Genomic DNA, 15,166 nt, shown 5'->3' on the forward strand with positions numbered 1-15,166 from the left:
TGGAAGAAAGGGTATCAGTGATGGAAGATGAAATGAATGAAATGAAGCGAGAAGGGAAGTCTAGAGAAAAAAGAATAAGAAGAAACGAACAAAGCCTCCAACAAATTTGGGACTATGTGAAAAGACCAAACCTACGACTGACTGGTGTACCTCAAAGTGACGGGGAGATTGGAACCAAGTTGGAAAACACTCTGCAAGATATTATCCAGGAGAACTTCCCCAATCTAGCAAGGCAGGCCAACATTCAGATTCAGGAAATACAGAGAATGCCACAAAGATACTCCTCGAGAAGGACAACTCCAAGATACATAATTGTCAGATTCACCAAAGTTGAAATGAAGGAAAAAATGTTAAGAGCAGCCAGAGAGAAAGGTCAGGTTACCCACAAAGTGAAGCCCATCAGACTAACAGCTGATCTCTTGGCAGAAACTCTACAAGCCAGAAGAGAGTTGGGGCCAATATTCAACATTCTTAAAGAAAAGAATTTTCAACCCAGAATTTCATATCCAGCCAAACTAAGCTTCATAAGTGAAGGAGAAATAAAATACTTTACAGACAAGCAAATGCTGAGAGATTTTGTCAACACGAGGCCTGCCCTAAAAGAGCTCCTGAAGGAAGCACTAAACATGGTAAGGAACAACCGGTACCAGCCACTGCAAAATCATGCCAAATTGTAAAGACCATTGAGGCTAGGAAGAAACTGCATCAACTAATGGGCAAAATAACCAGCTAACATCATAATGACAGGATCAAATTCACACATAACAATATTAACTTTAAATGTAAATGGACTAAATGCTCCAATTAAAAGACACAGACTGGCAAATTGGATTAAGAGTCAAGACCCATCAGTGTACTGTATTCAGGAAACCCATCTCACCTGCAGAGACACATATAGGATCAAAATAAAAGGATGGAAGAAGATCTACCAAGCAAATGGAAAACACAAGAAGGCAGGGGTTGCAATCCTAGTCTCTGATAAAACAGACTTTAAACCAACAAAGATCAAAAGAGACAAAGAAGGCCATTACATAATGGTAAAGGGATCAATTCAACAAGAACAGCTAACTATTCTAAATATATATGCACCCAATACAGGAGCACCCACATTCATAAAGCAAGTCCTGAGTGACCTACAAAGAGACTTAGACTCCCACACAATAATAATGGGAGACTTTAACACCCCACTGTCAACATTAGACAGATCAATGAGACAGAAAGTTAACAAGGATACCCAGGAATTGAACTCAGCTTTGCACCAAGTGGACCTAATAGACATCTACAGAACTCTCCACCCCAAATCAACAGAATATACATTTTTTTCAGCACCACACCACACTTATTCCAAAATTGACCACATAGTTGCAAGTAAAGCTCTCCTCAGCAAATGTAAAAGAACAGAAATTATAACAAACTGTCTCTCAGACCACAGTACAATCAAACTAGAACTCAGGATTAAGAAACTCACTCAAAACTTCTCAACTACATGGAAACTGAACAACCTGCTCCTGAATGACTACTGGGTACATAACGAAATGAAGGCAGAAATAAAGATGTTCTTTGAAACCAACGAGAACAAAGACACAACATACCAGAATCTCTGGGACACATTCAAAGCAGTATGTAGAGGGAAATTTATAGCACTAAATGCCCACAACAGAAAGCAGGAAAGATCCAAAACTGACACCCTAACATCACAATTAAAAGAACTAGAAAAGCAAGAGCAAACACATTCAAAAGCTAGCAGAGGGCAAGAAATAACTAAAATCAGAGCAGAAATGAAGGAAATAGAGACACAAAAAACCCTTCAAAAAATTAATGAATCCAGGAGCTGGTTTTTTGAAAAGATCAACAAAATTGATAGACCACTAGCAAGACTAATAAAAGAAAAGAGAGAAGAATCAAATAGATGCAATAAAAAATGATAAAGGGGATATCACCACTCATCCCACAGAAATACAATCTACCATGAGAGAATATTACAAACACCTCTACGCAAATAAACTAGAAAATCTATTAGAAATGGATAAATTTCTCGACAAACACACCCTCCCAAGACTAAACCAGGAAGAAGTTGAATCTCTGAATAGACCAATAACAGGCTCTGAAATTGTGGCAATAATCAATAGCTTACCAATCAAAAAGAGTCCAGGACCTGATGGATTCACTGCCGAATTCTACCAGAGGTACAAGGAGGAACTGGGACCATTCCTTCTGAAACTATTCCAATCAATAGAAGAAGAGGGAATCCTCCCTAACTCATTTTATGAGGCCAGCATCATCCTGATACCAAAGCCTGGCAGAGACATAACCAAAAAAGAGAATTTCAGACCAACATCCTTGATGAACATTGATGCAAAAATCCTCAAAAAAATACTGGCAAACCGAATCCAGCAGCACATCAAAAAGTTTATCCACCATGATCAAGTGGGCTTCATTCCTGGGATGCAAGGCTGGTTCAACATATGCAAATCAATAAATGTAATCCAGCATATAAACAGAACCAAAGACAAAAACCACATGATTATCTCAATAGATGCAGAAAAGGCCTTTGACAAAATTCAACAACGCTTCATGCTAAAAACTCTCAATAAATTAGGTATTGATGGGACGTATCTCAAAATAATAAGACCTATCTATGACAAACCCACAGCCAATATCATACTGAATGGGCAAAAACTGGAAGCATTCCCTTTGAAAACTGGCACAAGACAGGGATGCCTTCTCTCACCATTCCTATTCAACATAGTGTTGGAAGTTCTGGCCAGGGCAATTAGGCAGGAGAAGGAAATAAAGGGTATTCAATTAGGAACAGAGGAAGTCAAATTGTCCCTGTTTGCAGGTGACATGATTGTATATCTAGAAAACCCCACTGTCTCAGCCCAAAAATCTCCTTAAGCTGATTAGCAACTTCAGCAAAGTCTCAGGATACAAAATCAATGTACAAGAATCACAAGCATTCTTATACAGCAATAACAGACAGAGAGCCAAATCATGAGTGAACTCCCATTCACAATTGCTTCAAAGAGAATAAAATACCTAGGAATCCAACTTACAAGGGATGTGAAGGACCTCTTCAAGGAGAACTACAAACCACTGCTCAATGAAATAAAAGAGGATACAAACAAATGGATGAACATTCCATGCTCATGGGTTGGAAGAATCAATATTGTGAAAATGGCCATACTGCCCAAGGTAATTTATAGATTCAGTGCCATCCCCATCAAGCTACCAATGACTTTCTTCACAGAATTGGAAAAAACTACTTTAAAGTTCATATGGAACCAAAAAAGAGCCCGCATCGCCAAGTCAATCCTAAGCCAAAAAAACAAAGCTGGAGGCATCACGCTACCTGACTTCAAACTATACTACAAGGCTACAGTAACCAAAACAGCATGGTACTGTTACCAAAACAGAGACATAGATCAATGGAACAGAACAGAGCCCTCAGAAATAACGCCACATATCTACAACTATCTGATCTTTGACAAACCTGACAAAAACAAGAAATAGGGAATTCCCTATTTAATCAATGGTGCTGGGAAAACTGGCTAGCCATATGTAGAAAGCTGAAACTGGATCCCTTCCTTACACATTATACAAAAATTAATTCAAGATGGATTAAAGACTTACAGGTTAGACCTAAAACCACAGAAACCCTAGAAGAAAACCTAGGCATTACCATTCAGGACATAGGCGTGGGCAAGGACTTCATGTCTAAAGCACCAAAAGCAATGGCAACAAAAGCCAAAATTGACAAATGTGATCTAATTAAACTAAAGAGCTTCTGCACAGCAAAAGAAACTACCATCAGAGTGAACAGGCAACCTACAAAATGGGAGAAAATTTTCGCAACCTACTCATCTGACAAAGGGCTAATATGCAGAATCTACAATGAATTCAAACAAATTTACAAGAAAAAAACAACCCCATCAAAAAGTGGGCAAAGGACATGAACAGACACCTTTCAAAAGAAGACATTTATGCAGCCAAAAAACACATGAAAAAATGCTCATCATCACTGGCCATCAGAGAAATGCAAATCAAAACCACAATGAGATACCATCTCACACCAGTTAGAATGGCCATCATTAAAAAAATCAGGAAACAACAGGTGCTGGAGAGGATGTGGAGAAATAGGAACACTTTTACACTGTTGGTGGGACTGTAAACTAGTTCAACCATTGTGGAAGTCAGTGTGGCGATTCCTCAGGGATCTAGAACCAGAAATACCATTTGACCCAGCCATCCCATTACTGGGTATATACCCAAAGGACTATAAATCATGCTGCTATAAAGACACATGCACACGTATGTTTATTGTGGCACTATTCACAACAGCAAAGACTTGGAACCAACCCAAATGTCCAACAACAATAGACTGGATTAAGAAAATGTGGCACATATACACCATGGAATACTATGCAGCCATAAAAAATGATGAGTTCATGTCCTTTGTAGGGACATGGATGAAACTGGAAATCATCATTCTCAGTAAACTATCGCAAGGACAAAAATCCAAACACCGCATGTTCTCACTCATAGGTGGGAATTGAAAAATGAGAACACATGGACACAGGAAGGGGAACATCACACTCCGGGGACTCTTGTGGGGTGTGGGGAGTGGGGAGGGATAGCATTAGGAGATACAGCTAATGCTAAGTGACGAGTTAATGGGTGCAGCACAGCAACATGGCACATGGATACGTATGTAACAAACCTGCACATTGTGCACGTGTACCCTAAAACTTAAAGTACAATAAAAAAAGGGGGGGGTAAATACAGTGATTTTCTCCTGAAAAAAAAAATGTTCAAGATAGTGCTTGGGGACCACAGCCAACTGACTAGTATAAGGCAGTAAAGTATAAATGGCATTATGATATTCACTATTTGCATTTCCAATAAGGATTAGATATAATGTTAAAAACTTAAGGATTAAAAGTATCAACAATAAATCTTAAGGGCAAAAGAGGAAAATGAAAAGAGATTAAACAAAGAGCATTCATAAGGCATTTAGAGGAAAGAGATGACTAGAAACTGAGAACTGAAAGTCTACTGTAACTAAACACTAACCTGGCCCTTAGTTTCCTGGCAGCAAAAAAAGAAAAGATAAACTGATGAACCTAGGGAAGGCAGCATGATAAACATGCAGAACTTACTCAAAATACCTAAAGGCTGCATTTGTACCTATGCCTTTAAAATGGTGTCTGATGCAACCTCTGTCAAAGTAAATCTGCCATTTGTAAATCAGGAAAGATAATATTGGCAATTCCCAGGCCATAATGTGAGAGAAATAATAAAAGTTCAAAGGGCTTTGCAACCATTCATATAAAGTTCAAAAACAGGCAAAAATATGATGTTTGGGAGGGTACACACTAGTATAAAACTATTTTAAAAAGCAAAAAAGTAAAGACAATAATGATAAAAATCAGGATATTACCTTTAAGGAGAAGGGATTAGGTTATTTAGGAACAGATCACATGGGAACTTTCAAAGTGGTAATAACATTGAGTTTCAATATTCATTACACAGTGATAGTCTTGTAAGTATTAAACTAGATATATATTTAATGTGCATTTCAGCACTAAAAAGAAAAAGTAAAAGGCACTAAGAACCTAGAAAGCAACTTTGCAAACCATAAAGCACTACACAAATACGGCACATTATAATTTTAGTGTTTGTTGTGTGATTTTAAAAAGAGGAAAGGAAAAACTTACATCTTAGTTCAAAATTTTAAAAGAAATTCATAGCAAAGATCTTTATATTTGGGGCATGAATAAGCAATGTCTTCAACTGCGATTTTAAGAAGAGAGAAATTCTAAAGCATTTCTCTTTTTAACCTTTTATTAGGCATTAATAAAAGGCAGTAAGTGTTGTAATAGTAATTCACCAATTAGTGAAAGCATTTAAGTAGAGGACAAAGCTAACAAACTATTGGTATATTGCTTTGCAACAAAAGAAGAATACATGGATAGAATTTCCAGAATCTGGACAGTTTATATCTCAGGCTCCTTTAGACTAGGATTCTCTAAAATTATGTTTCAATAATGCTGTTCAGGAACAGGATAAAAGTCAACATAAAGTTGAACTTGTGCTAAAACCTGAAGAGTAATCTATATGCTTTAGTTACCAGACGAGCATATGTCAAAAGTGACATTTTCCCTTGAACATTAAGGATATTAACATAGTCTAGCACAGACAGAAGACCATCTAGAAAGTTGGGATAGTTCTCAAAAAAGATCTTCATATCTACTCAAGTGCCTGGGCTTTATACTGGAAATAAGGAAGATGTAACCCTTTAAGGATAACTAGAAACATTACCTACTGCTGACTCAACCATTTCCCAAATCAAAACCTTCATTTCCAAAACACAACTACCACTTATTAAGTGCTTCCTATGGGCCAGGTGATAAGCACCTTATTGTCTAATTTAATCTTTGCAAGAATTTTCTGAAACAAAAACTTTACCTACTGTCATCTTACAAATGAAGAAACAAAATCTTAAGAAGTAATGCCCAAGGCAACACAGTTAATCAAAGCTGGTAGTAGGACTGAGGGACTATGGCGCCCAAACTTCCAAGTCTCACTACTAACTGTGGTCCAGTGGAGCTTTGCTATTTATTATTGCTGTTATTATTCCTTACAGTAACAGCTAATACTTTCTGAACCGTTACTATGTGCCAGGCACTGTTTTGGCTCTTTTAATCCTCACAACAACTTTATGAAGTTAGTAATATTATCCCCACTTTATAAGTAAAGAATAAATAGGATGTGCAAAAATTTTATATATATTATAAAATGTTTTCTATATATTCGTAGTAAATTATGGTGCAGAAAGCAATGTAACAGAACATTTTCATTAATATGTTGAGAATGAGGCCGGGCACGGTGGCTCATGCCTATAATCCCAGCACTTCAGGAGGCCGAGGCAGGCATATCACCTGAGATCAGAAGTTCGAGACCAGCCTGACCAACATGATGAAACCCTGTCTCTACTAAAAATACAAAAATAAGCTGGGCATGGTGGCAGGCACCTGTAATTCCAGCTACTTGGGAGGCTGAGGCAGGAGAATCACTTGAATCCAGGAGGCAGAGGTTGCAGTGAGCTGAGAGCGTGCCATTGCACTCCAGCCTGGGCGACAAGAGCAAAACTCCATCTCAAAAAAGAAAAAAAAAGGAAAAAAATATGTTGAGAATAAGTTGCTCCCTAACCTCTCAGAGCTATTAGTTATTGCTATGGTTTGAATGTTTGTGTCCACCCCAAAATTCACATGTTAAAACCTAATCCCCAATGTGATATTATTAGGAGGTGGGGCCTTTGGGAAATGATTAAGTCATGAGGATGAAACCTTCATGAATAGGATTCACATCCTTATTAAAAAGTCCCCAGAGAGATTTCCTGCCCTTTCCCACTAGATGTATCGTTATGAACAAAGATGTATCGTTTTATGAACCAGAAAGTGGACCCTTCACAAGACACAGAATCTGCTGGAGACTTGATCTTTGTCTTTCCAGCCTCCAGAACTGTGAGAAGTAAATTTTTGTTGTTTATACGCTACTCAATCTATGGTATATTGTTAGAGCAGCCAGCACAGGTGAAGACAGTTATTTCTCAAGAAGGCCATTGTCATGAGTAGGAAAGAAGTTTGACTTCCTAATCACCGTGATTGGTGGGAACATATGAAATCACTAAAAACAAATCAAATTTGCTTGCTACATTTACTAGAGGGAGAGCATGACTTGATAACTCTTTAACACCGGAATTCAGCTGTAAAAATACAGCTGTCAAGACACATGCAGCACATGTATGTTTACTGCAGCACTATTCACAATAGCAAAGACTTGGAAACAACCCAAATGTCCATCAATGACAGACTGGATTAAGAAAATGTGGCACCGAGGTCAGGAGATCGAGACCATTCTGGCTAACATGGTGAAACCCCGTCTCTACTAAAAATACAAAAAATTAGCCAGGCGTGGTGGTGGGCACCTGTAGTCCCAGCTACTCGGGAGCCTGAGGCAGGAGAATGGCGTGAACCCAGGAGGCAGAGCTTGCAGTGAGCTGAGATCACGCCACTGCACTCTGACCTGGGCGACAGAGCAAGACTCCATCTCAAAAAAAAAAAAAAAGAAAAAAGAAAAAAAATGAAAAGAAAATGTGGCACATAAACACCATGGAATACTATGCAGCCATAAAAAGGAAGAGTTCGTGTCCTTTGTAGGGACATGGATGAGGCTGGAAACCATCATTCTGAGCAAACTATCACAAGGACAGAAAACCAAACACCCCATGTTCCACTCATAGGTGGGAACTGAACAGTGAGATCACTTGGACACAGGGCGGGGAACATCACACACCAGGGCCTGTCGTGGGGTGGGGGGAGATAGACCTAATGTAAATGATGAGTTGATGAGTGCAGCAAACCAACATGGCACATGTACACCTATGTATCAAACCTGCACGTTGTGCACATGTACCTTAGAACTTAAAGTATAATAACAATAATAAAAATACAGCTGTCACCTACTCTGATTCTGGCAGTGGTATTAGGATACAGGCTTCGAAGTAATATTAACAGCATGGGTTCTAAACTCATCAAGCAGTTTGACCCACAGATGACTCCCACCCATAGAATCAAAAGCTGCTAAAAGATCTAAGAGTACTGTGAAAACCTAAGTTGTTTTAAACTATTTTCTCGGCAAGAACAAAATACTGCAGTATTTTGTATTTTAAAATAGGTGTTCTTGAAACCTGGTGGCTATATGCACAAGTGACATAGTGAAACAGCTGACCTCCTATGCAAGAAAACCGGTTAAACATTCAAGTCCAGTAAGATGGAGGTAAGTACATACGGGGTTCATTATAATCAAACTATACTTGAGTGATTTAAATAAAGACATAGGGCTGGGAACGGTGGCTCACACCTGTAATCCCAGCACTTTGGGAGGCTGAGGTGGGCAGATGACCTGAGGTCGGGAGTTCGAGACCAGCCTGACCAACACGGAGAAACCCCATCTCTATAAAAATACATAATTAGCCAGGCATGGTGGCGCATGCCTGTAATCCCAGCTACTTGGGAGGTTGAGGCAGAAGAATTACTTGAACCCGGGAGGCAGAGGTTGCAGTGGGAGGTTGCAATAAGCTGAGATAGCGCCATTGCACTCCAACATGGGCAACAAGAGTGAAACTCCGTCTCAAAAAAATTAATAAATAAATAAAAATAAAATAAAGACATAGTTTCCAAAATTTTTAAGCTTTCTCTCTCTCTCTCTCTAACTACTCTCTTCCCCTTTTCTTTCCCCTGGGCCTAGACCCGTATATCCAACCAACTACTAAATACCTCAATGTTCCACAGTAACCTCATACTTAACACGTCCAACTTTTAATTCACCTCTTTCCTTTTCTGCTCAAACCTGTTCCTTCTTTTCAGCTTGTATCCTTGTCTCACTAATTGGCACCATCATCTACTAAGATGTTCAAGATAGAAACTGGAAGTCACAAGCTTCCCAAAGCACCTCCACAAGACATCAATTACTAAACCCCATAGGCTACCTTCTTAAGACCTCTCAAAATTACACTCTCTTGGCCACGTGCAGTGGCTTATGCCTGTAATCCCAGCCCTTTGGGAGCCCGAGGCGGGTGGATCACAAGGCCAAGAGATCGAGACCTTCCTGGCCAACATGGTGAAACCCTGTCTCTACTAAAAATACAAAAATTAGTTGGGCATGGTGGTGCACACCTGTAGTCCCAGCTACTCAGGAGGCTGAGGGAGGAGAATCGCTTGAACCCAGGAGATGGAGGTTGCAGTGAGCCGAGATTGCGCCACTGCAGTCCAGCCTGGCAACAGAGCAAGACTCCATCTCAAAAAAATAAAATAAAATAAAATAAAATTTAAAAATTACACTCTCTTTTACATTCCCTCTGTTACTACTTTGGAACATGTCCCCTTCATTTTATTCCTGGATTAGAATACTAGGTTAAGTCCCATGACCACAAAATTCACTCCCCACGGAGCCTGTAAAGTAGTGTTACAACATGAAAATCTGATTCTGTCACACCCACCCCCCAACGCTTAAAACTCATCATTAAAGTGCCTGAGCCTTCAGAATCAAACTCCTTCAGTGGGCTCATGAGAAGGCTCCTTCATGAGAAAGAGAGGAGCCTTGCCATTCTACTCATATTTCGGTTATGCCATTCTACTTGCAACTCCCCAAACACTGCACTTTGCCCATATGTTTTTTCACAGGCTAGTTTCCCTATTTGGAATTCTTCCTAATCCTTCCTTATATCTAATGCTTATTCAGAGCCTAAGATGCATCAAAATGATGCCTCCTGTATTAACTGCAGTACAGTGAGCATACCTCAATCACAGCCCATAATATATTGTATTATAAACGGCTATATAGTTATCTGTTTTCTTGCCTTAGACCGTAAGCTCCTGGAGGGCAGGGGCTATATCTTGCCTTTGTATACCACACATCTAGCCAACCATTTATCATTTATCCCATGTCTAAGGGAAAAAAATGATAGTTGAAAGGATGCCTGAAACTAATTTATTAAGGCCAATGTAACAAAAAAGAATAGGTAAAGAGTCAAAAGAAATGAAAACTCTCAAATATTTGTAGGGATGACTTTAAAAATACATAGTGGTAGTATCTGCACCCTAACCACTTCCACCCAAAATGCATTCTAACAGTTGTCATTCAGGATTCTGAACTCATTATCCCATAATACACGTTTTATCTGTATGATGTTTACTACTGCTTAAAAAAAGAAACTTGACATTAACTCTCTTTAAGTGCTTTTAACAACAGAATCATAGAAAGAAAATATATTTTTTTTAAATGTTCCTGTAAGTATAAGATAGTAATGGGCACAACAACAAAAAACTAATTGCTTCTTAACTGTTGAGATACAGCCATGGCACCAATAAATCAGTCATTCTAAAATTAAATATAGATTCAAAGTTCTTTAATCATATCTGTGGCATAAAAAAATTCTAGAAATTGCTGTTTTAATTCTAGGGATCATTCAAAATATCAACAACTATTACAGTGTTCCCAAATGACACACTGCAAAAGGAAGTTAATTTACCATTTAACACTACATAATGTAGCTGGTTAAAACATTACCATACCTCCAATTTACTTTTGTCAACAGCAGCTTGCAGAGAAGGAGAGGATACCAAAGGCTGAAGAGGAGCATCAGAGGAGGAAATCTGTGGAGTACAGGTGAAAAGTCAGGAGGAAAAAACAAAAAGAAGGTAACGAGAATTGACAGGCACAGGAAAGAAAAAACCCTCTATATTTTTGAGATATAGAAGCACTTAGAGGCATATTAATACAGTAAAACAATGCATCAAGAAATAAGTACTGCTTTTTAAAAATTTCAATTTGAAATTTATAAAAGGATTTCGTACTGAATAATACATGATTTAAAATGGATTTTAGTAGGATACAAAATTTAAAATGTAGTCAGATAAGATCATACCAAAAGTATATGGAAAATAATTAAGCTTCTCTCATAGTTCATCTTTAGTCAACGTGACTATTGAAATACAAATGCTCTGAAACATGAAGACACACTGTCCCAAGTAGTAGAAGAGCAAAAATGAGTTTTTGTTTTTACTTATAACTTTTAAGTATGAAAAATAAAACGGAGTTGAAATAGTAAAAGTTAATTAAAATTTTAATCAACTGTTTAAGAAAATGGAAAAAAAGCTAAGAGAAAAAAAGAGCAGATTAATGTAATATAACAGCTGAGCAGCATACTTATTATAAAGCAATTTATACACTTCCTTAAGATCAGCAGACAAACACCATTTCCAGTGCTATACTTGCTGAATTACCCCAAAGCATTATGAGACAGTTATATATGCAGCACAGGCAATTTACACACGAAAATGGGTTTCATCTAAAAGCTTTTTTCACACATCTTCCTGCCCAATTTCTACATGCGTAGTTGATCACTTTAATGGAAGCATTATCTTCCTGCTCTTTTACTGTCAAAATGTAACTGAAATACATTTATAAAATGCATAGATCCTTGGGGCCATAAAACTGACATCTCTATATTGCCCTATCATATCAATAGTGCCTATGAGGAATTTTTAAAACTAAAAGGTGCTATTACAGATAGGTCATTATGTAATGTCAAAATAACACTGCAAGATGACAAGTCCTCCCTCAATCTGCTTGTTATTAAGTTAGTTATGACAGTAATTCCTGAATCACAACACAAGACTATAAACTTTAGGGAATTTTTTTCTCCTTGCTTGCTCACTGTTGGCTCTAACTGTGTAAGCTAGCCACTTAATGAATATTAATGCAAGTTACACAGGACAGAAAATAACACAAGAAAATGTAGATCTTCCATTAAAAAAAAAAGTCAAAGCCGAGCCTTAAAGCCTGGCTTAAAACTGGTTTGTCCTATTGGATATTTACTTGCTAGAAATCTCTAATTACTACTTTATATAGAAAATAAGAATAAGGCACTTTGGGAGGCCGAGGCAGGCAGATCACTTGAGGTCAGGAGTTCGAGACCAGCCTGGCCAACATGGTGAACCTGTCTCTACTAAAAATACAAAGATTTAGCCAGGTGTGGTGGTGTATGCCTGTAATCCCAGTTACTTGGAAGGCTGAGGCAGGAGAATCACTTGAACCTGGGAGGCAGAGGTTGCAATGAGCCAAGATCACGCCACTGCACTCCAGCCTGGGAGACAGAGCGAGACTCTGTCTCAAAAAAATAAAAAATAAAAAAAAGAAAGAATAAAAAGCCATAAGATCACTTTAGAAGATAGCTGTATCATAAAGACCTCTTTGCCCAAGCTCATGAAAAGTGGAACAAAAATATAAAAGATAATATGGGCATTGAGTATGTCAAAAGTTACTAATCCTTAGAAAGCAGCAAGATAATTCATTATAAAAATGCTTGTCCTCCATTTGAGAAGATGATAAGCTGATGTGGCCACTTTTAAAACTCAGTAGCAGGAATATAAAATTCTATTCAATAAATATCAGTAATTTAACAACAACAAAAAAAATTCAGACAGGGTCTCACTCTGTCACCCAGGCTGGAGTACAGTGTGAAGATCATAGCTCACTACAACCTTGAATCCTGAACTCAAGTACAAACCTTTTTTATTTTAATAACCACATTTTTTTTTTTTTTGAGACAGAGTCTTTCTATGTTACCCAGGCTGGACTCAAACTCCTGAACTCAAGCGATCCTCCTGCCTCTCAGCCTCCCAGATAGCTGGGATTACAGATGCACATCACATTTTAATACAAAAAAAGAAAAAAGAAAAATAAATGATTTAATACCATGTTCCAGTTGGGAAAGAAAACAAACTTACTCAAGAAGAAAGACATTTGGAAAGTCAATGGACAGATGAACAAGTGAATTGATAACAAATCAGAAACAAATGGAAGAAAGACACAAAAGGGTACACAGTGTATGAAACCACTCACATAAAACTCTACAAAAGAAAATATAATCTATGGTGATTAAAAAAACCAGATCAGTCACCAAGGCCGTGGTTGGGGGCTGACTAGCAATGGGCACAAAGAAACCTTTTGGAGTGACGAAAAGGTTCTATATCTTGATTGTGGTGGTAGTGGTTACACAAGGATATGTATTTGTAAAAATTCATTGATCTGTACCTTAAAATACCTACCTTTTATTATATATGAATTATATTTCAATAAAGTTACTCTTTAAAGTCATATTAACAGGGTAATATACATTATGTGAGCAAGGAATAAAGAAACAGATATCAACATATTGACAACTGGAAGCAAGTGACAGTGCAGAACACGGGGGTAAATGACGGAAGAAAAAAGGGCAATGAAAAGGAGAAAAGAAATACAGAGACATGAAAAAGCTAGGTACTCGAGTCTTCTTTCTAAATCTCTAGTAGGAAATCACCAATATCCATCTTCTGGATTAGTCCTCCTAACTGGTCTCCTTGCCCCAAATCTTGCTCCTCTCCAAATCCATTCTCCATACCATGTCATTCTCGAAGTAAATCTGACCACCACATATCACTGCTTAGAAGGCCTGAATAGTTTATATACATTATATAAGGACAGAGTCCAAACTCCTTAATCAGACCACAAGTGTCATCTCTACCTTATCTCCCTATTCTTCCCTTCCCTGGCTACATTCATATACACTCTGCCCAGCCATATATGACTCCTTCTGGCTTTTCTCTAGTCTGCTTCTCTGAACTCTAGGGGCCTTTCCTCTTGCTAGTCCCTCTTCTTCAGAAACCCATGCTTCTATTAGTTCCTACTCATCCTTTAATTTTGAGTTAACACTGCCTCCTCTGGGAAGTATTCAAAGCATTCCTTGATCTCTCTATAGAGCCTGGAGTAAGCACCTCCTATAATATTTCCCTAATATGTAAGTTTTATCACATGTTGTCTTACAAAAATCTAGTTACTTATCAGTATTCTTTGCTCAACTAAAGTTACCTGAGGCAGATATTATTTCTATTCTGTTCACCATCTTTAGCACCTGACATTCAACAGGTCTTAATAAATATTTTCAACTGTTACAGGAAAAGAGGAGGAAGGAAGCATCTCAGAAGGAGAACCAAAAGGAGGCTCAATCTCAGCAACTGTTCTTTGAAAGTTCATTGGCTTGCTAACATACTTTTCTGAAATCCCATAGAAGTTACCCCTATTTACTTTCAAATTTAGAATTTATTTTGTAACAGATATTAATTCCATTTCACTGGCTCCTAGTACTTTTATACATGTAGAGCATAAGACTCTGAACTTAGAAAATTTTGCTGGAAATTGGTGGTGTCAGTGAATTCAGTAGTCATATTTAAATGTCCTTCCAAACTCCCACCCACCCCTTCTATCCATGAGATAATATGCGGCAGAAATCCAGTAAAGACATTCTTCAGAAATAAAATGAGTTTTCTTCAGAAATAAAATGAGTTTAACAGTCCTTCCTTCAATTATTCTCAAGCTCAGACGTTCTTCTCTAGGCCACCATCAAAGTAACTGATATGTGAAAAAACTCCCAGAACACTACAATTGTATAAACTTGCCTCATGCAAAAGAAAAACTGACCATGTAAAACAAGTTCCCAACTCCCATCTACAAGAAGAAGGTGAACAAACACGCTATGAAAAGGCATGAAGTAACTGAAGGC

General features: G+C 38.0%; 1 protein-coding gene across 10 annotated transcripts in view; it reads right to left on the reverse strand.

Moving 5' to 3' along the window:
• The window catches only part of SMAP1 (small ArfGAP 1), a 187,621-nt gene that overhangs the window by 71,405 nt on the left and 101,050 nt on the right, over nt 1–15,166 (reverse strand). For 5 of the 10 annotated variants that reach the window (XM_055256971.2, XM_055256981.2, XM_055257013.2 and 2 more), the window contains one exon: nt 11,139–11,219. The exons of the other annotated variants lie outside the window; for them this stretch is intronic. In XM_055256971.2, coding sequence (XP_055112946.1) covers nt 11,139–11,219 — 81 coding nt within the window. The remainder of the gene's footprint in view (nt 1–11,138; nt 11,220–15,166) is intronic. 10 annotated transcript variants of the gene reach the window in all.

This window comes from Symphalangus syndactylus, chromosome 2 (genome assembly GCF_028878055.3).
Source record: "Symphalangus syndactylus isolate Jambi chromosome 2, NHGRI_mSymSyn1-v2.1_pri, whole genome shotgun sequence".
NCBI classification, from domain to species: domain Eukaryota; kingdom Metazoa; phylum Chordata; class Mammalia; order Primates; family Hylobatidae; genus Symphalangus; species Symphalangus syndactylus.